Below are 25963 nucleotides of genomic sequence, written 5' to 3' on the forward strand. Positions count from 1 at the left end.
ATACTTTCTCCCACACTCGTGGGACCAACAATGTACCAAAACGTAAATAAACAAAACGAAATAACGAAAACAAAAAATCGGAGAGAGCCCGGATCTCCAGGAAAAAAGCCGGAGGGAGCGAGTTGCTCCCATAAAAGAGCAGCGTTTGGAGCGAGCTCAACAAACACGAAGAGGACAGGACCGAAGCTTGGTCCAGAAGACAAGGCAAGCACTAGTAAAGGGGCAGAAGCTAAAGCTGGCCCACAGAAAGTGGTAGCGCCGGAGGCAGCCAGAACCAAACCCTGCGGCCAAAACACGGCTAAGAAGCAGGGGAAGGGAGGAAATGCCAAAGGGGCTGCTGCCGAAAGTGCATCTGCCAGGGAGTGGCCTGCATTTAGCATTCAGGACCCGTCAAAGGCAAAATATGCGGAGAGACGACGCGCCGCATACTTACTAAGATTGGTAGAGTTAAAGCCGCCAACGAAAGAGGAGCTAACGCAGGAGCTCCAAGCATCGATTGACTGCGCGAGAGCAGTCATACCCAACTTCAAGTTGGAGCCGCCGGTAAAGGCAGCCAAGCGACAGAGGTCAGCTGAAGAGGCAAAGCCGTCAGCTAAGAGACCGAAGACCAAGGGTGTAACGCCCGCAAAATCATTTGCAGAAGTGGCCCGGAACCGAATTGTCATTGGCGTTCTGGATGAGGGAGATCCCAAACGAAGAATCCCCAGAGCCCAATGGAAATGGGTGCAGGCTGCGCTGACAAATGTGGCGCTGAAAGTGCTATTAAGCAATCCGGGTCCGCCACCGTCATGCGCAGATGCCGGCTGGTACTAGGGTCAGATCAAAATGATTGCTTGCGATGACGAGAGATCGGTCGCTCTATACAAAGTTGCTATAGCCAAGGTGGGAGAAGTATACCCCGGGGCAAAATTGGTAGCAGTGGACAAGAAGGACATACCATCCAGATCAAGGGCAAGGGTATGGATTCCGGCTACACCATCACAGCCGGACCAAATTATGCATTTCATAAGAGCCTGCAACCCGAGCCTACCCACGGAAGGGTGGAAGTATGTCAAGACATTTGAGGACAGCGTAGCAGAATCTGCCGTGGAGACCAAAAGGGCCACGATGCAGTTTCTGCTGTTATTAACGGAAGAATCCATCGAACCGCTGGCGAAAAGTGGCGGGGAGATAAATTACGGGTTCACGAAAGTAAGGATAACGCCTTACAAGTCGGACGCCGATGCTGCAGACCATCTGGTATCGGGGAACGAGATATGCGAAGTAGAGGAAGATCCTATGGAGTCCTCGAGCGACGCGGAAAGTATGGAGCAAGGTGAGTGTACTTCTTGCGGGTCTGAGCTTGCGGCCAGACTCTCAAGCTTCTATACTGAGGAAGAGCTTTTAAGCGACTCTCAGGAAGACGCAGATATAACAATAGTTAATGCGTCTTCTAAATATTAATCTTCATCATAGCAAACTAGCTTCAGCAGCCCTAATTAACCGCGTGGCAATGGAACAACCTGAATTTGTCCTCATTCAGAAGCCATGGGTTAATGGAGGGCGTATTTGTGGACTGAGGACGCCGAACTATAAGTTGCTGATGGCTAACTGTAAAGGTAAAATCAGAGCCTGCATAATGGCAAAGAAAAACCTTAATTTTTTTGTATTACATAATTACAGCAACAACGACACAGCAGCAGTAAGCTGGGAAACGGGCTCAAGCAGTTACCGGCTAGTGTCGTGCTATATGCCGTATGAGCAGGAGCTGGTGCCACCTCTGATGGTAAAAGAGGTGGTACGAGATAGCGAGGCATCCAAGTGCATGACAATACTTTGATGCGACTCAAATGCGCATCACACAATCTGGGGCAGCACAGATGTAAACGACAGAGGTGAGTGTCTCTTTAATTACCTACTAGGTACTAAGTTACTGGTGTGTAATAAGGGAAGCACGCCAACATTTATTACAAGAAACCGGCAAGAAGTGCTGGATATCACACTTGTGTCGGAAGAACTAATTGACAGGGTAACCCAATGGAGGGTTCTCGAAGAAGATTCCTTTTCGAATCACCGATATATCGAATGTACAATAGAGGAAAGGGCCGATAGAGGCATTAACTTTAGGAATCATAGGTGCACATGCAAGAGCTAGAGAAACGTATCCCTATGATTCTACCGTTTCAGCCCAATAGCAAGGAGGATCTAGATATCCTCGTTAATCGACTCACGGAATCGTGCCGGCAAGCACTAGAAGTGGCTTGTCCAATAACACGAAGCAGGGGTAGAATAAGGCCAACCTGGTGGTCTCTAGAACTTAAAAAGCTACAGAAAGAATGCAGAAAGCAGTTCAATTTAGCTAAGCAATCCCAAGGCGAGTCAGACTGGGATTATTATTATAACCTCTTTAGGTCATACAAAAAGGATGTTAGGAGAGCAAAAAGAAATTCATGGAAATCGTGCAAATAAGTCGTCAGGAAATGCGACTTTATCATTCCTTGCCTTGCTGACCAAATTAAAATGATGCTGTATGAATCGATCGAAGTGTTGATATACTCGGCTGAGTAAGATCTCACACTCCACTTTATCCGGATCGAAATCTGCGTTCTGAATTTAGTTCCCAAGGCGAACAATCGAAGCGTGCGCCAATGCACGCAAATTTAAAGAAGCAAATATATATGTACCATATATGTCCACTCAATACAACGGTAGTGAATTATTCCTCACAAATCTGTTGGTTTCCCACCTGTCTTCACGATATAAATGTATAAATTATATGCCTGTTTGTCAAAACGGCACATGTACCGAAAAAAGTAATAACAAATATATGCACTTATGCTTAACATATGTACATATACATATATGTAAACTAATTATGTTCCAGGAAAAGAGCATAAGCTAGCGGAGTGCATATGTGTAATAGGTAGTCGGCGTCCTTGACTCCTTGACATATGTACATATGTACGTATATAAGTACGCCTATATATATAACGTAGCGTAGCGTATGCACACTTAGAGGGGGATTATACCCTAAACAATATTCCAATCTCAAGCAGTGAGATCAGATTTTTTAGTGACTTTTACGTGTGTTTCTAAACTTTATTTAAAGAGATTTAATATAGTTTTGTTTTTAAGAAAGAGCGGATATTTTGTCCCAAGGTAATATTTCGCTTTGCAGTATCAAATGTTAACGTATATACATAATTCGGTTAGAATTCCCCGCAAATGTTATTTAAACTTAAACTTTCGAATAAATTATCAATAGATATTTGTTTATTGAGTATTTAAAAAAAGTAAGGTTGATGTTGAGGATATTTAAAACATGTAATGGTTTTGAAATACAATACTAAAACATTTTGTTATATTGAGCTTTAAATATATTGAATATCCTTTGTGATTAAAATATATATGTGCATATATTAAGTCCTCATGTAGGGTATCTAGCTTATAAAACTAATTTTAATTATTTGTAATTTTCTTTAAAAAGGAAATCTCAAAACTTAGTTCTTACCCTAGTGGCACCACTGTCAAATGTTATAAAAAAAATTTAAACTTTGACATCGCTCTCCCGATTCAAAGAGCTTCGTATTATAAGTGCCGTTTCAGACAGGGATGCAAAAGAGTCTGATCTTTTTCAAATTTTCTTTTGGTGTCGCTCTGGGCATTCACACGGTCAAAAAGAGTCCAGCAACTCGAGTCTAGTTTTTCTGCATTCCTTTTCACAAAATGTTCGTAAATATTTGTGCGGTTCGACTGCGCAACACCGCGCAACACTGCGTGCTGCGTATTTCATTTGTATGTTGAGATGATGGTCACACATTTTGCTTGCAATGAATTACCATGAATATGGTAGAACAATATGCATAATACAAGTACCTACCCGCTAAATAGTTTCAAAAAAATACTAAAGACGGGAATTCCCTAATCCACAAGAATGTATTGAATATCCGCAACTAATATTTTCAAGGCCAAATTTATAATAGCAATTTCCTAATCTTTAAGTATTAAAAACTCATAATTTCTTTACTGCGTATTAAAAATTCATAATTTCTTTACTCCATAATCTATATCTTAATTTTCTCCTTATTTACAATTTGTCATAATATTTCTATTATTCTATGCATACGTATTTGCATATTACATACAAAAATAGATAACAGAACTCAAATTTGCGATCGAATTCATTTGAAACCGAGCGCTCTTGCAACCATTCAAAGGATTTGAAAGTGAAAAGGAATGCTGAAAAGGGTAGCAGCGAGCTGTTACGAAAAAGAACACAAAGCGTGCCACCCGAACACGAGTGGCACGGTCCCTTCGTCTTTCCTCGTCGTCCCCTCGCCCACAATAAACTGGTTTGAGACTCTTTTGCGTCCCTGTCTGAAACGGCACTTATGAAACAATTATGGCAAGAATATGAACGATATACACGCTATACATGGCACTATTTTAAATTCCATTGATCCATGCAGTGATCGTTTTCGAAATATCGATACTCTCGATATTCGAGACTGAACGAGAATCGATAAGAATCAGAAATACGATACAGAGAAAATTATCATTCGTTCTTGCTTGTCTCTAAAAACTTTGGATTTTGCTATTTGTTAAATAATTAATTTACCAGCGGGTAAAGTTCTCAATGCTTTATTGGGGTTTGTACGATTGTAAACGGTTTACTTGACATCAAACCAGAGACGAGTACAATCAGTCCAGAGTTACAATCAGAGAAAAGGCAGGTACACACAAGGCCTCCGATATTTATAGGATACCGTAAATTTAAATATGAATAAACAAAGGTAACAATAAAGGGAAATTAATGATCAAAGAGAGATGACAAATATATAGCTTAGATAAAACAGTATTGTCAGATCAGACTTTGTTATAAGGAAATAAACTTAAACTAATGTAAAGAATCCTCTGCGAATGGCAGGCACCTTGACGTGTGCAAGGGCTTAATCGCAATGACTTCCAGTCCCTCTCAACAGAGGTGAGAGCTTCCGCACAGCACTCCTCAGACAGGTTGCCAGGAGCTGCAAGCGTGCGATGACCAAGAGCTGCCACCTCCTAATCCAGGGTTTTACGCGATTCTTGTGCCCATTGGACGATTTGCAGCCAGGAAGTTAATTCGGCTGTATTTTAACGGAGCCTTCCTAAAAACCAGAATGTGCACAAATGACAAACAATCACTAAAAACACAAACAATGGAGCAAAAACGACGACAACACCACAAAAGAAAACGACACCCCATAACAGCCGGTTCTAAGCTTCCGAAATTGACCCGGCCAAGGGCTGTTATATCGGCGATCTAACCCTGTTTGGATCGGGAGGTTCTAGGTTAAGTTTGTCGCTTAGCAGCAGGGTTGCTCCGTACCCTCCTGACCCGTGCTGGCATCGAGTCCAACCCGGGCCCCGAGGAATTTTACTGCTGCGTTTGCGCTAGAAGGCTCCATCCAAACTCCACCTCGGTTAGGTGCAATACATGCAATGGATGGAGCCATCTTAAGACCTGCTCAGGCCTTAAGACACATAGGAAGTGGACAACGACTTACGTGGCCCCATGCTGTCAACGCAATACTGCGACTTCTGCCTCAACGGCTGTGCTCCAGTTGAGTGGCCAAGATAGGACCTCCACGGCCCTAAGGAGCTCACACAGACAGCATGATCCCCAGTCTGTCCAACCTACCTACCAACACCACAGTGCGACAACCGCCCATGCGGATAGTACATCTGCAACAACCTCCACCTACACGCACCCCACATACCCCTAGGATCACGACCGGACAACCGTGACAAATGCGACTCCTACAATTCAACTGCAACGGACTCCAGAGCAAGATCGAGGAGATGGTTGCATTCATGAGCCAAGAAACCAAGCTAAACAGCCGCTCAGATCTTCTGAGTTGTTCAGGTTTCAACGTTTTACGTAAGGATCGCGAGCGAGATAATGGTGGAGGCCTAGCCTTCATATTGCACAACACCGTGCAATATCGTTTAATCGATGTTGACATCGACCGCAGGGACACTACCCTAGAATGTCAGGGTATAGCTTGAAATATTTAATATATACATCGCTCCAGTTACATGTTGTCCAACAGGACATCACCGAATATAGGTGCGCTACTTCGTGGTGAACACCGTTTGGTGCTAGGCGACTTTAACGCGCACCATGATCCTTGGCACTCCTGCCTGTCAAACGATCGTAGGGGAATGGAGCTGGCGGAACAGATTGACGATTCGACATTCTGCACAATGAATGACAAAGTCCCCACCAGAATTATAAGCACCTATAATAGCTCGCCAGATGTTACCATCGCTTGCGGTAGTCTGATATATAATGGCCATAATTATCCTGATCGAGAAACCTCCCGACTTTATTTCTGTGAACAACCGCACCTTTGTTAACTTTAACAAAGCTGACTGGGTCGGTTTCCCAGAATTTACCGTGAGCTACTTCGTCGTACTAGATCAAACATTTTAAATAAGAAGAATTAAACACGTGTCCTCTTCCCGCTACTGTTTAATTTCTACATCTCGAGACTCCTCCAACCACCAGAGGGAATTTCCATGACCTCGTACGCTGATGACTGTACTTGTACGATATTGACGTCGGGCAATGGAATCGATGGCATGTGCTCGAAAGTAAACGGCTATCTCTCCGACCTTCCTCGGTTCTTCTCTGCAAGGAGCTTTACACTCTCCCCCACTAAATTCACAACGACCATTTTTACAAACTGGACGAAGGAGTACAGACTGGATCTAAACATTTTAGTCGATGGAGTCAAAATTCCGACGGTCAACAACTCTTAAATTTTAGGTGTTACATTAGACAGACTGTGCTCCTTCACTCCTCACACGACCGCGATAGCTGCCAAAGTACAGAGCCGCAACAAAATCTTAAAATCGCTTGCTGGCAGCTCTTGGGGAAAATACAAAGAAACGTTGCTAGTAACTTTCAAAGAAATCGGCGGGCCAATCTTAAATTACGCTGCACCGATATGAAAACTTATACTTAGACCCCGACATACCAAATATATGTCCTGCATGCAATGAGTCTCCGCATGACAGTAACCTCTTCTTTGTGGGCAGCACAACAACCTACTCAAGCAGGTTCAGCTGCTCGGAGGCGGACGACCCCAAATGGGATGGGTCAGAAGCTGCGCGCAAGAGGAAGAAACACGCAGAAGCGAATGGCGCATCCGTCGCTGGACGCGGGTTAACGCAACATCGATGGCGAAGATCTGTCCCTCTTGATACCAGTCTTTTGACCGCCAATCTAAAAATCACCTGGTGCTGATTCAAATTGCTCTTCAGAATGGTTGTAGAGTGGTGTAAGAAGATGGGAATTGAGACAGGCCTTTATTCTTACGGCCAGTATCTGCAGTTGAGTATACCACTTGACCTGCGCACCCAGGCAGCGTGTCAAATGATGCTAAGCGGACTTCACAGCAGGCTCCCATGGGGCTCCTTAATGTGGCGCACTGATGTGAAGAAATGCCAATGTGTGCCCGAATTTAATAACGATCGCTAATTCTCTCACCCTGCCATGCTGCAAGATTTTCCTTCAGGAGTCGGTTGGCACCAAGAAAAGCTGCACTATTATCACAGGGACCGCGTGGGCTGACCAAACGAGTAAAAACATCTAAAAAGACCTGTGCCGATAGGTCATCAACCCCCTCAATTTGTACTACGAGTGAACCGTTTAGTTAGCATAATAGTGTGTCCGTTTGAACGACGAGTATATAACGGATGTGAAGCGGGTACAATAAATTTGTTTGTATTTTGGTTTTCGGCGGGTAAGACATTTGACTCATCCTTGCTGAGATGAACATCACTACTGTCCAAATAGATCATCTCTGCCTCCTTAGGCTCATGCCATCAAAAAGGATGTACTAATAGCTGTCTAAACAAAATACAACACTCACTAATGAATGTACTGCCCTTAATGACAGGCTTATATCAGTCGAGAACAAACTCAACACCAAATTAAACTTACCCATGAGCAAAGAAGACATATTCACGGAAATGTCTGAACGGAAACGCCGTAAAGCCAACGTTGTCGCTCTGAACATTCCTGAATCAGACAAAGCTGAGAGTAAAGACCATTTAGAGGTGACAGGACGAATTTAGTAGCTGCTCTGCCTCCTAGCTTTATGAGTGTTGCCACTGAACTCAAGTTACGCAGACTTGGACGACATACACCGGGACGCATACGTCCTCTGCAGCTGACGCACTCTCCATCATCAAGTATAGACCTCCTGATGGAAACACAAATGTCATCTTTAAGGCTAATCTCACCCCTTCCCAATAACAGCACCTAAAAAACCTGCGAGGGGATCTAGACTCTATGATGAAAGGTGGTAAGGACAGCATGACAATTAAGTATATTCATGGTTTGCCCAAGATCGTGAAAAAGAATTTTTGACGTTCAACAAGTAAGAAGAAGGTATCCTACGTCCAGCTGTACTATCAGAACGTACGAGGTCTGCGCACAAAACTCAGCGCCTTTCAGACCGCAACGGCAGCTAACCAGTTCGACATTGTTTACATCACTGAGTCCTTGCTTCATTCATCTATACGTGATGGTGAAGTCATTTATTCAACTTATAACATTTACCGTAAAGATCGTATATCTCAAGTTAGGGAACAAGGGCATGGTAGTGGTGTTTTCATTGCCTGTAAACGTTATCTCCATACTGAGCCAATCTCAATTGCAAATAATGACTTAGATACCTCCTCAATCACCTTACGAGATCTTTGATAACCACCTAGCCACCATTTCATTCATTATGGACAAATACCAGGCATCCAACTTTCTGATAATCGGCGATTTTAACCTCCCAAGCAGCTCACCTCGTGTCAAGTGTGAAAAGCTACTTTATGATGGATACGCCTCGCTCAACTGTGCTCAACGCAATTATATTCTCAATGCTCCTAACTCTTCCCTTGACTTATGTTTCAGTGGTATTGACTCATCTCTAGAACACTCACTTGCTCTGGTCTCAGAAGATAAACATCGTCCTACCTGGATATCACGCTCAACTTTCAGCCTAGGATGGTCCCAAATAACTCTTCTTCCTACTTATTCAAAAATGCTAACTACGATGAGCTCAACATCTTCTACCTGAGAACAAATTGGTCTTCTACAAATTCGAAACAATTGATAGTAAAAATCTTTAAAGGCGTAAACCAGTTCGTTCCAATACATACGCATAAACACAGTAACTACCCACCCTGGTTCTCAAAAGATCTCATTCACAAAATTAAATTGAAGAAGTCAGCGCACGTGTTGTATAAAATAAGGAAGGAAAACTAAGTCAAATTATTATCGGTTCAGCAAACTGAGACTTGATTGTAAAAGACTGAGTTCCGAGTACTACAAGAGCTACGTAGACAAGTTGAAAGTAAAATTAAATCGGATATTAAAGTCTTCTGGAATTTTGTTAAAGCCAAAAACCGCTGCAGAAGTGACATACCTCCATCCATGGTATGGGACGATCAGTCGGCTGACTCTGGGCCTGAAATCTGCAACCTTTTTGTTTCTTTTTTCCACAGCATTTATGCACCAAACAACTGCATCGTTCCAGATGCAGCAAATTTTAATCTGGGATCGCAATGCACTCATATGAACGATCTGATAGTATCTTTCGACGAAGTACTTAAACAGCTTCTTGCACTCGACCCCAGAAAGGGGCTGGACCAGATGGTCTACCCAATATATTCCTAAAGAACTGTGCGATTGGTCTATGTGAACCCTTGTCACATATATTCAGTGAATCCCTTAGCCGTGGTGTCTTTCCATCATACTGGAAATTATCATACATAACCCCAATACACAAGGACGGATCACAAGCGATGGTCACCAATTATCGTCCCATCTGTATTCAGTCCGGACTTGCCAAGTTATTTGAGAAATTGGTGCTATCCGAGCTATTACAGTCTTTTGAACACATCATAACCACCAAACAACATGGGTTCACTGGAGGCAGATTCACTACAACAAATTTGTTTTTATATATTAACAATTTGGTTAATACTATGGACTCCGGCAATTGTATTCATAGTATCTACATGGATTTTAGCAGGGCATTTGATCGTGTTGACCTCGAAATACTTATGCACAAGTTGAGTAGCTACGGCCTAGGAGGTAGTGCATTGTCCTGGATACACTCAAACCTTACAGGAAGACGTCTTCAGGTCAGAATCGATGGCTATCTATCTCATAAATATGAAGTGATATCTGGTGTACCACAAGGGTCTCATTTAGGCCCGGTACTCTTCAATATTTTCATCAACGACATTGGTAATAATATTGTCTCAGACCATCTGCTGTATGCAGATGATCTCAAAATCTTTAGACCCATTGCCTATATGACTGACATCTTAACGCTACAGCAAGATATTGATACTCTTGGTAATTGGTGCGGTGTGAATAAACATGACCACAACGTCAACAAATGCGTCGCTATATCTTTCACCCGCTCGCATTCACCAATTCACGCAAACTACAAGATCAACGGCCTGGAGATTATAGAGGTTGAAGACGTAAAATACCTGGGCATCATAGTTAATAATAAGCTCACCTTCTCTAAACATATTGATAAAATCATTTCCAAGGCATTCAAAACCCTCGGGTTCATCCAAAGAAACGGTATAGATTTCAGCAGCCCCTACACCCTGACTAGACTTTTCCAATCTTTGGTCCTGCCTGTCCTTGAATATGGGTCAATTATCTGGTCCCTTTTCTCAAATATGATGATAGACAAAGTGGAGAAGGTCCAACATCATTGATGCTCTCGACATTCTTGGCTCGTTTGCCTCAGTCGGCCCAACACTCAGACGTAATCGAATACTAAAACCTTCCAACTCCAAGAAAAACTACGTGATCCGTGGACCCCAAAATAGACTGGCTAAATCTATAAATTCACTTCAGGGTGAGATTGACTTCTACGGAGGTACATACACGGCTTTCATCGATAACACCAAGGATTATTTACTCTTGTAATCGAGGATTTTGATCTATGCAACTCCCCCAAACTGCTACCACAGCGCCCTATATATATATATATATATATATATTTGTATTTTTGCAATTACCATCAACTAACTATTTTTTAGTATGTATTTTGCCGATTGGCGTAGTCAATAAATAAATAAAATAATAGCTCGACGGGTGTGATACCTCTACTGGCTTAATCAGCCAGTTCAGTTTTGAACCAAACGAATGTGATGCCATCGGGTAGGGAATGTCAGCTCCTGTATTCTTCGAACCCGATTTGATATGAATGGTTTAATATTGCTGATTCTTCCTCAGACAACACAATACGATCGGTGAGTCCGAGCACAGATGGTAGGGAACGTCAACTAATCCCAAAAAGTCCCGCACGTTCTGGAATGTAGCGTAAGAAGTAGCGCTGCGAAAGTTCCAGGCATGGTATTATAGCAGTCTTGAGTGGTGTCACCTTGAAACGTGCCGTCAAAAGTTTGAAACACACCGAACCGATTGTGTTCGACGTCTTCGCGTAAATAACCGCTGCATAAACATATGAACTGGCATCGCAAAACCCCTGAAATGATGTCTTCACGCGTGAAATCATACCCATCCACCATTCGATGCGAATTTGATTGAGCTCTAGGAGCTGTGACCAATAGTTCAGACATTTTCGGCAAAGGTCATCAGATAATTGTTATTGCATCAATAACGCTTTAATAACTTGTTAAGAAGTCGTCAAAATAAAACGAGGTAAATATCGCAGTTCGAACGTTTATTGTATGTCGGGAACTACAGCGAAATTATCATACTGCGTACATCATACATACTGCATTACAAGGACTGCATGCCAACTAAGTGTGATGGTCTTTAGTCGATACGCCCGGATCTCGTCTGCAGGATACTCTCACCATATAACTCGTGGATAGTCGCAAAGTTCAGGTTTAACAACACTTACCCAAACATCTTCTCTATGTCCGCAGTTATCGATACTACATCGACATCGAAGAAAACGTAAAAGTATACTACAATTACCCACAGGGTGGAATGCTATCCCCCCTACTACCTAGTCACCTAGTTCGGTTGCTTTTCGTCGCAAGGGTAAGTGTACGATATAACGGCCGTCTGAGGTACGACTATGAGTTCCTCCAACCAGTGGTCTTCCCTGTCTAGCGAAGTGGTGAGTGTGAGCAATGATGAACCAAACACCATTCATCCAAAGCGGGTACGTTGGACAAAAGGTTCGTCTGGTCCTCAAGCGATGACTTCACCTTCTATGAGTCGCCCCCACACGTCTGACGCAATAAGAACGTCGATAATTCCAGCCATACCGAACCGGTTCTTCGCTAAATCTATGTCTCTCAAATATGTTGCGCTTACGACCACAACTTCGACAGCTACCAGATGAGCACTGTCGATAAGAATAACCTGTACGTAATCAGTTGTACACATCTCGTTGCTTCATATTATACTACGAGCCAATAATGTAGGACACTGGCGATTCGATGCGCTAACCCGAAATGAGCGCACAGAGCTGCATCCGTGATAGCCACATGCGCCCTCACTGGTCGTTGCTGACGGCAAACCATTAATGAGACCGATGGCTCAGGAGCAAGGCTACGAGCACGTCTCTTCAGAAATTTCAATAGGTCTTCTAACTGTGGTATTTCTGTAGTGGAGCACCTCATCCACTAATCTTAGTTATCGCTGGAAGCTTATCACCCACTAATGGTACAGCTAACTCATTCCACTATATATATATATATGGGGATATCCGTAACACGCAGCGACTCATTAACCGTGTCAACAATAACCAGTAACGATTGTGATGAATCATGGGTAGCTATTTTAAGGTTGAGAAAACGGGATACATGTATTTCCGCTAGCTAATTTCCATTGTCATAGCGGTCCTTGAAAGCCTTCCACAACTAGTCACCCGAGTATATTTCACCAATTAAAGGAGCCGCATTGACTGCGTTGAACCCCTTTCCCAAAAGAACTATGAACACCCCGGTGTTAGAGGGACCGACCAGGGTTATTTATTTGAAGCGCGGTCGAAGGTCTCCGGTACAGAAGAGAATTTGACGCGAAAGAACATGCGAAAAGTGTACTAAAAAATATTTTTTTTAATTATTTCCCGCTCACGGAATTCTGAACTTTGCTTTAAGTCCTTCGTTGGAGGACCTACAGTATACATTTAGGGAAAACTTTAGTATAACGTCCCACGCTTTCGGGGATAAAATGGGTATGGGCGGATAGAGGAGATCCTCCAGATCAAGAATATATATAGATATAGCCGCGGGAAACTTATAGTTTTCGAGATATTTGGGTTTAAAGTTTAAAATTTCGACTATTTAAAGTACGCATTTTTCCCATTTCGAATGAGTTATACACTTATATTTTCCACTTTTATATCCACTAACACTTCACTAATTCGTTTGTACACATTTATTTTACATTATATAGTGCAAAAATAGTTTAATTCAACAATTAAATTATTGTTAAATACTATTATTTCTGACAATAGCAAAAGGGTTGCAAAATTTCAAATAACCAGTGTTACCTTATCGACATCTTTTGTAATTGAACTGAAAGAAATTAAAACAGATAATACCCCAAATACAGGAATCTAAAACCTAGAGAAATAAACTATTACAAAGCATTAATGTTAAGTATTATGTTATACCCTCTATGACAATATTACTTTTTTCTTGTAGAACTTCTTTTTGCGTTGGCGGCTTTCGGCCGCGCTTTAAAAAAATAACCCTGGTCGGTACAACACCAGGGTGTATCAAGGTTTTTTTGCGCAGAACTCCTGTTTGCGTTGGCGGCCTTCGGCCGCGCTTCAAAAAAAATAACCCTGGTCGATCCAATACCGGGGTGTACCAAAGTTTTTACGCGCAGAAATTTTTTTTGCGTTGTTTCCTGTATCTAGGGTACAATCTCTCTGTTTATTTTATTTTTCTTCGTTTACAAAATGTATTAGTATGGCAACACTGATGTTTTGACATTCACAACCATTTTGTTATTGTCAAAATTAATAAAATTGAAGAATGATTTAAATATTGAAATAAAGCTATTTTTGCAGCATCTAATATAAAAAAAATTTCTAAAAACGAATTATTCAAGTGTTAGTGGATATAAAAGTGAAAAATATAAGTGTATAATTCATTTTAAATCGCAAAAATACGTACTTTAAATAGTTGAAATTTTCAACTTTAAACGTAAATATCTCGAAAACTATAAGTTCCCCGCGATCTTGATCTGGAGGATCTCCTCTATCCGCCCATACCCATTTTATCCACAAAAGCGTGGGACGTTATTCTAAAGCCGACCCTACATTTACCTTAATTCCTTTTCCGATATCAAAATATTCCAATGTTAAAAGAAAATACAAAGTTTTTAGAGACTAATAATAAGGAATTGTAATTTTTTCTGTATAGTATATCTGACCTTATCTCGAATATCCAGAGTATCGATAATTCGAAAACGATCACTGCATGGATCAATAGTGCCCAACCGAATTTAAAACAGTGGTGCCATGTATAATATGTATATTGTACATAAAATTGTCGTAATTGTTTTAATATGACGTTTTTCATGTTTTTATCATAAAAACACATAAAATCCAATTGTGCCGTGCTGACTAATAAACAAAACATCAATAATTACGTGTAAATGAATGCTTGAGAGTATATTTTAACTTCGCAATATATTACATATACACAAAGCGATACCAGTAAGTTATGTTAAAGTTTCTTTAATATGTCCATAAACACAATAAAAACTCTGAAAACTAAATAATTTTAATTAAGGTTTAAATAACACAATTTCAAACACAATATTTTGGGTGAACGAAAGAAAGAGAAGTTTTCTGAGAAATACTTAACTTCCTCAATTACTGATATAATAAATTTAATATTTGGGTAATAGAGTTGTTTAATGGACAAAAATAATACTTAATAGTACAACCCTGTAACTATTGTGAATTTTTGAAATTGCTTGACACCTACCCAAGATTGCCGAGCATACTTCGCTTTCCCTTTTCTATTCGGTGTTCCATGAATTTGGATTAGAAAATGAAGGTGTGCTAATAATTTTTATTAAAATATAGCTGTATAAAGTGTTTTAGTCGAAATGCTTTGAGAAAACATATTTCAAATGACATGCTTAAAAATTGACGGATAGATTTTCAAATTATATCCTAGTGATCATTGAGATAAATGTTGATCGAATTTTGTCGTAATACTGGACTGTATATCTTTGTATAATTTACAAAAGTCTTCAATTTGCAGCTTAACGTGTCTTTCCCGGCAACAGGATGCCAAAAGTTATTTGAAGTTGTGGATGAACACAAGCTTCGTGTGTTTTATGAGAAGCGTATGGGACAAATTGTAGAAGCTGACGTTCTCGGTGATGAGTGGAAAGGATATCATCTTCGTATCGCCGGTGGTAACGATAAACAGGGTTTCCCTATGAAACAAGGAGTGCTTTCGCATGGTAAGTAATAATATATGTATATGGGAAAACTTTAGTAAAGCATCCTTCGAATTCAGGGATATAACCGGTATGGGCGGATAGATGATGTTATAGCCGCAGGAGACTTATAGTTTTCGAGATATTCGATCTAATAGTCTGAAAGTTCACAATTTAATGTACATATGTAATTCTTCTATGTATTATGAATTTTACACTTATATCCACTAACGCATCACTAAATAGTTTTTACACATTTATTCATATAGTACATATAAAGTGTACAAATAGTTGTAAATCGTAAATAAAGTTTTCTTAAATTTTCCTTATTTACACAATATCAAACTGGCATCCAATCAAATAATAAGTGTTGACATACCCATATTTTGCAAATTCGGGGTATGCTATACTAAAGCCCAATATACATACATTTCTTAACTGAAATTAATAATGTATTCTATTATTAAGGTCGTGTACGTCTGCTATTGAAGAAAGGTCATTCCTGTTACAGACCTCGCCGTACTGGTGAAAGAAAACGGAAATCAGTCCGCGGTTGCATTGTGGATGCAAACATGTCGGTTTTGGCTCTTGTCATTGTTAAAAAAGGTGAACAAGAACTACCTGGATTGACTGACACAACTGTTCCTCGACGACTTGGCCCAAAACGTGCCAGCAAAATTCGGAAACTTTATAATTTAACCAAGGATGATGATGTTCGTCGCTTTGTGGTTCGTCGCCCGTTGCCCGCTAAGGATAATAAAAAAGCTACATCTAAAGCACCCAAGATTCAGCGTTTGGTTACTCCAGTGGTGCTTCAAAGGAAGCGTAGACGCACTGCCCTGAAAAAGAAACGTCAAGCCGCTTCCAAAGAAGCTGCAGCTGATTATGCTAAATTGCTAGCACAGCGTAAGAAGGAATCTAAGGCTAAGCGCGACGAAGCCAAGAGACGTCGCTCTGCTTCCTTAAGAGAATCAAAGAGCTCGATTTCGAGTGACAAAAAGTAAATAATTTTTGCTGACTATTCCGAAATAAAGATTCAACTATATTAATTTACTGGAAAACAGTTTATTTTTATATTTACTATTCAATTTTCTTGATAACTAATGAATACTGGTTTTTAACCGCAATTGAATGTTTTTCAACGTTAATTCGAAATGAAGATTATAATGGTTTTGTTCTTCTACTCTTATATTTCTAAGAAAGAAAAGGACACTGGGAAGTTGCGACAGAATTATTTAAACACTGCTTTTGAAATTGTATTAAAAGTATGTAGGAAAATTGGGAATAGTTGAACACTTTTTTAATGCTTGAGTTTGAATTTACAGCCGTCACAATTCTAAACCGCAAAGATTTAAAAGATACATATAGTATACGTGTAAACCTTTGGCCACAACAGTCGGTTTCATCTAAATGAGTCCAATTTATATCCGAAGAAATACTTACAACTGCAGTATTCCCTAAAAGTATTTCGCCACACCACACAAAATTCAGTATTACAGAAAGTTGTTTCTAAAAAGTCCCATTAATTTCTGAAAATAACTAAGGGTCATATATGAAATGGAAATTTCTAATAGCATTTAATATACTAGTTTTTTCCCGCGAAAGTTAGCTCTATTTAAGTGAACGGTCGGATTTTTGTTGGATCATAGATTGTCACTGTATTTAAGTGGACGGATGGTAACTTCTTGTTTATCTTCACCACATTACAGCAAACTATAATAAATATCAATTTTACCACCTCTTAGACTCAAGTTTTATAGACAAGAAAAGAAAGTGAAAATGGTTATATATTATTTATTTGTATGTATATTAAGGAGAAATGATGCTTAAATGATATTTACATTAAACTTTTAGAATTAAACGGTATGCCCTGTTTTGTATTTAATATAATTTTCGCTGAATGATATTTATATACGATAAATTAAGTTATACGTTCAATTTGGGACTTTGTTGATTGCATATATCAACTGTGCTATTCTTATCATCGTATTCAATAGGTAAACCTGCTGACCGCAGTTGCTGCTCATATCGAATGATTTTATTTTCTTGATCAGTTAAGAGCTCAAGTAGATCTTCTTGATCCTTTTGTAATTTTTGAAGTTCGTCATTTGCTGTCTTAGCACGATGCACTTCATTTTCAAGTTGCTGGCGTAATGTTTCAAATTCGCGAGTTATTCTAATGTTTTCTGCAAAATGAAGATTCGTCTGGAACTGAGCTGCACTTATAGCATTCATCGCAGTACCATCTCCTGACGGGGAAGTGCAGTTCTGTGCGGCTCCTAACTGGGCTTTTAGCAATGTATTTTGATCAGATAATTGTGTATTAAGGCTTTCTACTTTAGACAGTTTTTGTTCGAGTTCCTCATTTTTTACTTTGAGTCGTTTTGAATTTTGTTGCAGCAAATTTATTTGGCCATCAAGATCCCGAATGATGCCTTTATATTGTGCTACAAGCGCAGAGGCTTCAGAACTGAGAGTTAATTCCGTCAATTCTATACCATTGACATCAAATCCGCTTACTATTTTTCCTAGTAATGCTTCCAATCCTTTATATAACTTACAATATTCATAATCCAGCAAAAGATCAGGGGAGGCCTTTGCTCGAATCTGAGGTTGTTTGCATGCTCGATTATAAGCTTCATGTCTTGATACTTCGCTAAGTTTATTACAAAAGGTTTCTTGTCCTATACGTTTAATTATCAATTGGCAGATATCATCTCGTTTTTGATTGGGAAGTGTGTTATCATTAAACTGAATACAAATCCCCATGAGGAACGCGCATAAGCCTTGTATCAAATACTCATTTTCATCGTGTTCATTTGCACTAATTTGCGCCGTCAAATATGCCATTGTTCCACTAGTACTGAGAAAGGTTTTAACGGCAGTAGGGCAATGTGCCAACCACATGCCCAGCAACATCAGAAGACCAACTTTACTTTGCAATTTATAACTATCTTGTTGAAGTAAATTTGTACATTGCCCCAATAAGGTAATAGGATTTCCTCCTCTGGGACTAGCTAAAAGAACGCGCAACAGTTCTTCTTTCTGTGCAACACTATCGACAAGTCCATGCATAAGTGCTACTGCAGAAAACCAATTGGCTAGTGGATCTGATGAAAATAGTCCCACACATAACAATTGACCAGTTGAGTGACTACTCACTTCAGATTCAGAAGAGGGTAATAACGTTTGTATAACAGCTTGATGGCTCTCCTCGTTCCGAAAGAGGTAGCATTGAAAGCAATACAATACAGCACATCTAAGCGCTAAGATCTGCTTCTCGTTTATCATTGACATTAGAAGCACGACAATTGCTGGTCGAGGAGGGTTACTAGGAGCCATAACCATGCTTAATTTATCTTGGTTTTCTTTGTCACCACGAACTATTTCAGCAACTGCATTTATAGTTTCCGTTAGTATATCAGCTGGTACTCCGCTACCCATTAAAATACTGCATAGCGAATCGAGGAGATTTGATTTGCGCATAACTTTTTGGCAAGATGATACAACTTGTTGTTGATTACTTGGTGTAACTAATGCACGAACTACTTGCAACATGCAATGTATATTCGAGACCTTTTGCGGGGACCACCCATTCTCTTCTGTTTCCGGGGTGATAATGAACATTGGTGATAACCTTTGGATAAAGGAGCCTTCCTTGAAATATTGTTGATTGCTGGAATTATTTTTTAACAAGTTTAATAAAAGGATCAAACAGTCTTCAACAACAATGCCTCCATCCGAACATCCCTCACTTTGAATAATTTCAAAAATTTTATCAAAGGCGTTTTCAAAAGCAACTATCTTTTGTATGTTTGAGTTCCCCTTTGTTAACTGAATTAACAAAAGTAGTGCATCATTTCGAATAACTTCTCGGCTGTCTGAAAGTAAGTCCATTAGTTTGGATACACCCAGAGGGCTAACTAGAATAATTTCTTGTAAATCACGAGTTTTATTCGCAATCAACGTAGTGATGAGTTGAATTGCGGAACGCCGAACTCGAAAATCATATTCTTCTAAATAAACCATAACTAACGTAACGTGGTCATGTACTTTTATAAACATTTCAGTAAATTGCTCCCCAACATTTACTGAAACGGCTGGGTTATCAATTTCTTCTTCGAACTCTTCAGCAGCTGTTATATTACACAAAGCATCTAAGGCATAGCTAATTATTTCTGAATCTTGACTATCATGTTTCAGGATCTGGACCAATGCTGACATTCCTTGTGCTCCAACTTCAATACGATATTTTCTAGATAGGGCCTTCAAAGCCCGACAAGCATCCCGACGATCGTCTAATAACGTTGAACTTAATACACGATCAACTAATTTTTCAACGGTTTCTGCTGCACTAGGTTGTTGACCAGGCTCAGTACTTCCAAGCACTGTTTTAAAACCGCTTTTAAGGAACTCCATCGGCCTCCTTTAACCTCATACACTAGAGCCAAAGATACAAAACCCAGCCAAAACAAAAAAATAGCAATTAATGTAATCTGCCACGGTAAATGTCCACGTCCAATGACAATTCGAGTACAGGTATGTTAATGATATTTAACCTGTATATATAAATACTTTTCTTTTAATGCCTAAGGAATCGGTAGGCAGAAATTTTTTTTATAGGTTGAATAGATATTTGTAATATTACAATTATGCTTTAAATAAGTAATTACACACAAACATAAATTTTTACATTTGATTAACCAAAACCAAAAATTAGTAAAAGGTAAACGAAGAAATTAATATTATTGTAATTTAAAAGTACTAAATATGTTAAATCGCTTGCAAAAGTAATCATATACAACATATTCTACAATAATTTTTATTCGTAAACATGTGTGTAGAAAAATAAATTGGATTTATTGTAAATTTTTATATAAATTTATCAGATTAGTATCTGTATAAAGTTGCCTATATTTAGATAATAAATTATTGTAAGCCCAATTTTATTTTATTTTTGTAAATTTAGGTCTTCCGCTTAAGCATATGTGCCATACACGACAAACAAAATCTCAAGCAGAGAACGTATATCATAGAGAAGGTTCACAGTGCGGCATTAGCAAAATATTTCATGCTTCGCAGGGGAACTGAAAAAGATGAGCGTGTTTCACCACATTTGGAAGAGGTACTGAAAACGATGAGCGTGTTTCACGAAATGGCTACAATTAACATCAGGGGACTGAAAAATAGCAGAATTGAGCATTTTCAATGTTAATTGAGAAAAATAATGCTAATTTCAATGTTAAGAAATTTACGTTTACAGATTCGTATATTTACAATGCGCAAACGACTGTGCATATAATTTGAAGATATTCTGCCTATACAGGGTGGCTAACGAATCGTGCTACAAAATTAAACCGCAATAAATTTCTTTTTAGTCAATGCATTACATATATTTTTTTTTATTGTATAGAAAATTTTATTTTATTTAAACAATTAATTATTCCTCCATGCTCAACCACGCATATGCGACACCTAATTCGGGATTGCATCAATTATCTATTTAATGGACTGCTTCAGTTCAGTCAGATTTCTGGGTTTGATTTTGTACACCTCTTGCTTGACATAACCCGATAAGAAAAGACGAAGCGGTCCCAAATATTCTTATTTAAATATATATGTACCCATTAGTGCCGTTTCAGACAGGGACTCAAAAGAGTCTCATACCAGTTTATTGTGGGCGAGGGGACGACGAGGAAAGACGAAGGGACCGTGCCACTCGTGTTCGGGTGGCACGCTTTGTGTTCTTTTTCGTAACAGCTCGCTGCTACCCTTTTCAGCATTCCTTTTCACTTTCAAATCCTTTGAATGGTTGCAAGAGCGCTCGGTTTCAAATGAATTCGATCGCAAATTTGAGTTCTGTTATCTATTTTTGTATGTAATATTCCTATTATAAATTTGGCCTTGAAAATATTAGTAGCGGATATTCAATACATTCTTGTGGATTAGGGAATTCCCGTCTTTAGTATTTTTTTGAAACTATTTAGCGGGTAGGTACTTGTATTATGCATATTGTTCTACCATATTCATGGTAATTCATTGCAAGCAAAATGTGTGACCATCATCTCAACATACAAATGAAATACGCAGCACGCAGTGTTGCGCGGTGTTGCGCAGTCGAACCGCACAAATATTTACGAACATTTTGTGAAAAGGAATGCAGAAAAACTAGACTCGAGTTGCTGGACTCTTTTTGACCGTGTGAATGCCCAGAGCGACACCAAAAGAAAATTTGAAAAACATCAGACTCTTTTGCATCCCAATGTGAAACGGCACTTATAATTGTTAATTTGTCTATATGCAACGTATGTATGTAAATATGTACACTCATTGTTTCATGCGAAATCTCCGTTGCCACGGACAACCAATGGCCGAAGCTCACGTTTTTTGTTTTCTTGTCAAAGAGTCACTGTATCGAAGGACTGACGCGACGACAAAGCGTCACAACATTGTGTTGTTGGTAGAAAATCCGAGCTGTGCCGAAAAAATATTAACGAACGGCCGCCGATTGTCACCGCTTCCCTTGCCACTCTAACAGCTATGCCTACAAACTATTGTAAATATGTATGTTTCTGTATGAGCATAGAGACACGGAAAAATATTTTAAAATTGTAAAATATTTTAAATCGACAAAAGCTTTGTTGCCAGTTTTGTCAATTTTTTCTGTGTTTTGTGGGCTTGCGTGGTTGCAACTTTTCCCTGCTAGAGGGAATATCAGAAATTTGTTCAATTTATGATTTTTAGCTTTTGCCATCGTCGCGAAAAGATGCCTGTTGGCAAACGCATGCTCGGGGAGATGAGAGTGTGTCTCTTTTTATGAATGAAGCGAGGTTGCTTGTTGAAAGTACGCCTGCGTTCATGAATGAAAATTTTGTTGTTGTGTGATTTACTATAAATTTGGGATTCGGCTATTTGCTGACTATTGACTTGTGACGATTATTGTTTTTGTAGAACAATGTTTGTAGTTTTTGCGGGTGACATATATACATACATATGTACGCATAGACATACATATGTAGGTTGGTTTGTGTATACATTATTTGTTCGGCAATGTCATTTATACACACATACATATGTATATGTGTGTACATATAAATCATGGCGCACACATATATTGTGTTGATATATGATAAAATTATGATTTGAATTTCTGAATCCGCACATTGAAATGTGCTTGTGCAGATATATGTACATATGATTATATATAAGATTATTATGATAAAAGATGTACATATGTACATATACATATATTGTAATAAATTTAATCTCTATTAGGAAAGTATATTATGTAAAAACTAAATAAAATCATTAAATTCCCAAATTGACTATATATATTTTTAAAATTACATAATTTTATTAGAATGTTATCAGTTTTGCATGTTTTCATAAAAATTCGCAAAATGATATTCATATCAATAAATATGATTTCATATACGCGTATAAAAATATAAGCCAAAAGAGTAACATGCGGCTGTAAAATCAACGCAAGTCTCTGAGCATAATTTTTATTCAATGCTCAGCTCTGTTCACTTGTCACTGTTAAAATTTCTCCTTCCTAGCCGACTGTGGTGAAACCAGAGAACGTATATGATAGAGACAGAGAACTTAAAACAATGAGAAGGTGCAGGTTCGACAGCGAACAATTTGTAGGAATTTATCAAGGAGTTCACCACAGATGCACGAGAAACAAATAACATTTTTCGCTTTTATAACAGCGGTGAATCTGTACACATACGCTCTCTTAACATAACCAACCGACGAATATTGAAGAGAATATAATATGTGAGCAAAACTGGGCATATTGATATGCCATTTGAAATATATTCCCTTTTATTGAACTATTATTTATTATTTTTTAAATTATTTTATGTTAATTCATTTTTACTTTATTATGAGAAATATATCTAAATACTTTTAAATTATTACTAATAAAGTTTTTTGATATATTTCTTAAAATAATTCATTAATTGTACTTGACACCATTATGGAGTCATGCAAGTACAGAATTGTGTTTTGCCGTCGGTATTTCACATTCATGCTTCAATTTTTCTTTTCAAATGCATGTGTAAACATATGTAACAGGACATACATATATTATGTCGTTTACACATTTGTATGTATTTTTATGTAGATATGTACACTCATTACTTCATGTGAAATCTCCGTTGTCGAAGAACTGACGCGACGACAAAGCGTCACAACATTGTGTTGTTGGTAGAAAATCCGAGATGTGCCATACACACTCTTACAAACATACATCGCATATGGGCAAGTGCAAAGTCAATGTGTGTACAAAAAATTCGAACGTACTTACGTAAATTCTTTGACAAATACAGTCAATCCCGGTTAAGTGCCAAAAACAAAGATTCAGATTTTTTTTGCTTTGTAGTACATAAGCGATTGTGGTACTTAAGCGAGTGGTACCAAAAAAAATTATTTCTATGTATTTAAAAAAAAATTACCGTTTTCTTTAAAAAATTAAGAAAAAAAAAGTGAGATGCAGCAAGACACCGGCAGATAAGAGGGATTGGAGGAGTGATACTTAACCGGGGTTTACTGTATACATAAATCAGAGGAATATTGAATATTTTCTTTAAAAAGTTTCTTGAATTGTAAATCGACAAATTTACTATGTTGTCACTTTTATTCTAAAATATTTTAATACTCATATTTGAGGGGTTGTCACTTTTCCCTTCTAGAGGGAATATCAGAAATTTGTTCAATTTATGATTTTTAGCTTTTGCCATCGTCGCGAAAAGACGCTTGTAGGCAAACGCATGCTCGGGGAGATGTGTAAGGCGTTTGCTTTTATGAATGAAACGACTTAGCTTATTGCTTGTGCGCCAGCGTTCATGAATGAAAATGTTGTTGGTGTGTGATTTACTGCAAATTTAGGATTTGTCAATTTGGCTGCCATATTGATTTCTGCTGCTGATGCTATTTGAGACAATTGTTGTTTTTGTACAACAATGTTTGTATTATTCTTGTATGTAGATTTGTGTATGCATTACTTATTTTGCGCGGTCATATGCATATTTGTACATACATACTTACATATAGAGCAGTGCGCTCACATGTATTTATTGATAATTGATAATATATTATTATATTATATAATATAACATATTGATGTACATACATAAATTATTAATTCTGTAAATATTGAAATTAGAAAATTATGAAAACAGTAAAATATCATTTTTTGCATAATCTTTCACATTTTATCAATGTAGCATTTGTGCAAAATAATAATAATTTATCAATTTTTCATCATAAAAATCGTTTATGTGGCAAAAAATAATCATGCATATGTGAAGTGGCATTTGTATTTCTTGTTTTCTCATTCATTTCATTTCATTTTTCTCTTTATATTGGTAGATACGTATTTTGTCAGAGAACGTTGTTAACATTCTCATTTCTGTTAAATAACAGCTAAACTGTACAGAAAGTGGTGAACTCCTTGATCTCAAATTTTCAGCCAACCAATCGAGCATCATACAAAATTCAATTTGCACCTTCTCATTGTTTTAAGTTCTCTGATAGAGAAGGTTCATGCAGAGAACTTAAAACAATGAGAAGGTGCAAATTGAATTTTGTATGATGCTCGATTGGTTGGCTGAAAATTTGAGATCAAGGAGTTCACCACTTTCTGTACAGTTTAGCTGTTATTTAACAGAAATGAGAATGTTAACAACGTTCTCTGACAAAATACGTATCTACCAATATAAAGAGAAAAATGAAATGAAATGAATGAGAAAACAAGAAATACAAATGCCACTTCACATATGCATGATTATTTTTTGCCACATAAACGATTTTTATGATGAAAAATTGATAAATTATTATTATTTTGCACAAATGCTACATTGATAATATGTGAAAGATTATGCAAAAAATGATATTTTACTGTTTTCATAATTTTCTAATTTCAATATTTACAGAATTAATAATTTATGTATGTACATCAATATGTTATATTATATAATATAATAATATATTATCAATTATCAATAAATACATGTGAGCGCACTGCTCTATATGTAAGTATGTATGTACAAATATGCATATGACCGCGCAAAATAAGTAATGCATACACAAATCTACATACAAGAATAATACAAACATTGTTGTACAAAAACAACAATTGTCTCAAATAGCATCAGCAGCAGAAATCAATATGGCAGCCAAATTGACAAATCCTAAATTTGCAGTAAATCACACACCAACAACATTTTCATTCATGAACGCTGGCGCACAAGCAATAAGCTAAGTCGTTTCATTCATAAAAGCAAACGCCTTACACATCTCCCCGAGCATGCATTTGCCTACAAGCGTCTTTTCGCGACGATGGCAAAAGCTAAAAATCATAAATTGAACAAATTTCTGATATTCCCTCTAGAAGGGAAAAGTGACAACCCCTCAAATATGAGTATTAAAATATTTTAGAATAAAAGTGACAACATAGTAAATTTGTCGATTTACAATTCAAGAAACACAATTCTGTACTTGCATGACTCCATAATG

The 25963-nt window shown here is 38.2% G+C and overlaps 3 protein-coding genes across 3 annotated transcripts; 2 read left to right on the top strand and 1 right to left on the bottom strand.

Annotated features, from left to right (window-relative positions):
* Positions 1 to 30: 30 nt before the first annotated feature.
* LOC118683614 (uncharacterized) lies at positions 31 to 1387 on the top strand. The gene is made up of 3 exons (XM_070109709.1): positions 31 to 543; positions 820 to 1315; positions 1362 to 1387. Exons 1-3 carry the CDS (start codon positions 31 to 33, stop codon positions 1385 to 1387), a joined length of 1035 nt encoding a protein of 344 aa, XP_069965810.1.
* Positions 1388 to 14892: 13505 nt separating this feature from the next.
* RpS6 (ribosomal protein S6) lies at positions 14893 to 16500 on the top strand. Its single transcript, XM_014237521.3, has 3 exons — positions 14893 to 15048; positions 15259 to 15463; positions 15908 to 16500. The coding sequence occupies exons 1-3, from the start codon at positions 15043 to 15045 to the stop codon at positions 16441 to 16443; spliced, it is 747 nt and encodes a 248-aa protein (XP_014092996.1). The 5' UTR covers positions 14893 to 15042; the 3' UTR covers positions 16444 to 16500.
* A 717-nt stretch (positions 16501 to 17217) lies between these two features.
* On the bottom strand, positions 17218 to 19971 carry p115 (General vesicular transport factor p115). Its single transcript, XM_014237520.3, has one exon. The coding sequence runs from the start codon at positions 19856 to 19858 to the stop codon at positions 17366 to 17368; it is 2493 nt and encodes an 830-aa protein (XP_014092995.1). The 5' UTR covers positions 19859 to 19971; the 3' UTR covers positions 17218 to 17365.
* Between the last annotated feature and the right edge of the window lie 5992 nt (positions 19972 to 25963).

Source organism: Bactrocera oleae, chromosome 5 (assembly GCF_042242935.1).
Source record: "Bactrocera oleae isolate idBacOlea1 chromosome 5, idBacOlea1, whole genome shotgun sequence".
NCBI lineage: Eukaryota > Metazoa > Arthropoda > Insecta > Diptera > Tephritidae > Bactrocera > Bactrocera oleae.

Coding starts and splice junctions, on each gene's coding strand:
- LOC118683614 (XM_070109709.1), top strand. CDS start 31: ATGTACCAAAACGTAAATAAACAAAACGAAATAACGAAAACAAAAAAT. Junction 544..819: donor ACTTCAAGTTGGAGCCGCCG/GTAAAGGCAGCC, acceptor TACTAGGGTCAG/ATCAAAATGATTGCTTGCGA. Junction 1,316..1,361: donor CGCGGAAAGTATGGAGCAAG/GTGAGTGTACTT, acceptor CAGACTCTCAAG/CTTCTATACTGAGGAAGAGC.
- RpS6 (XM_014237521.3), top strand. Junction 15,464..15,907: donor ACAAGGAGTGCTTTCGCATG/GTAAGTAATAAT, acceptor TCTATTATTAAG/GTCGTGTACGTCTGCTATTG.
- p115 (XM_014237520.3), bottom strand. CDS start 19,858: ATGGAGTTCCTTAAAAGCGGTTTTAAAACAGTGCTTGGAAGTACTGAG.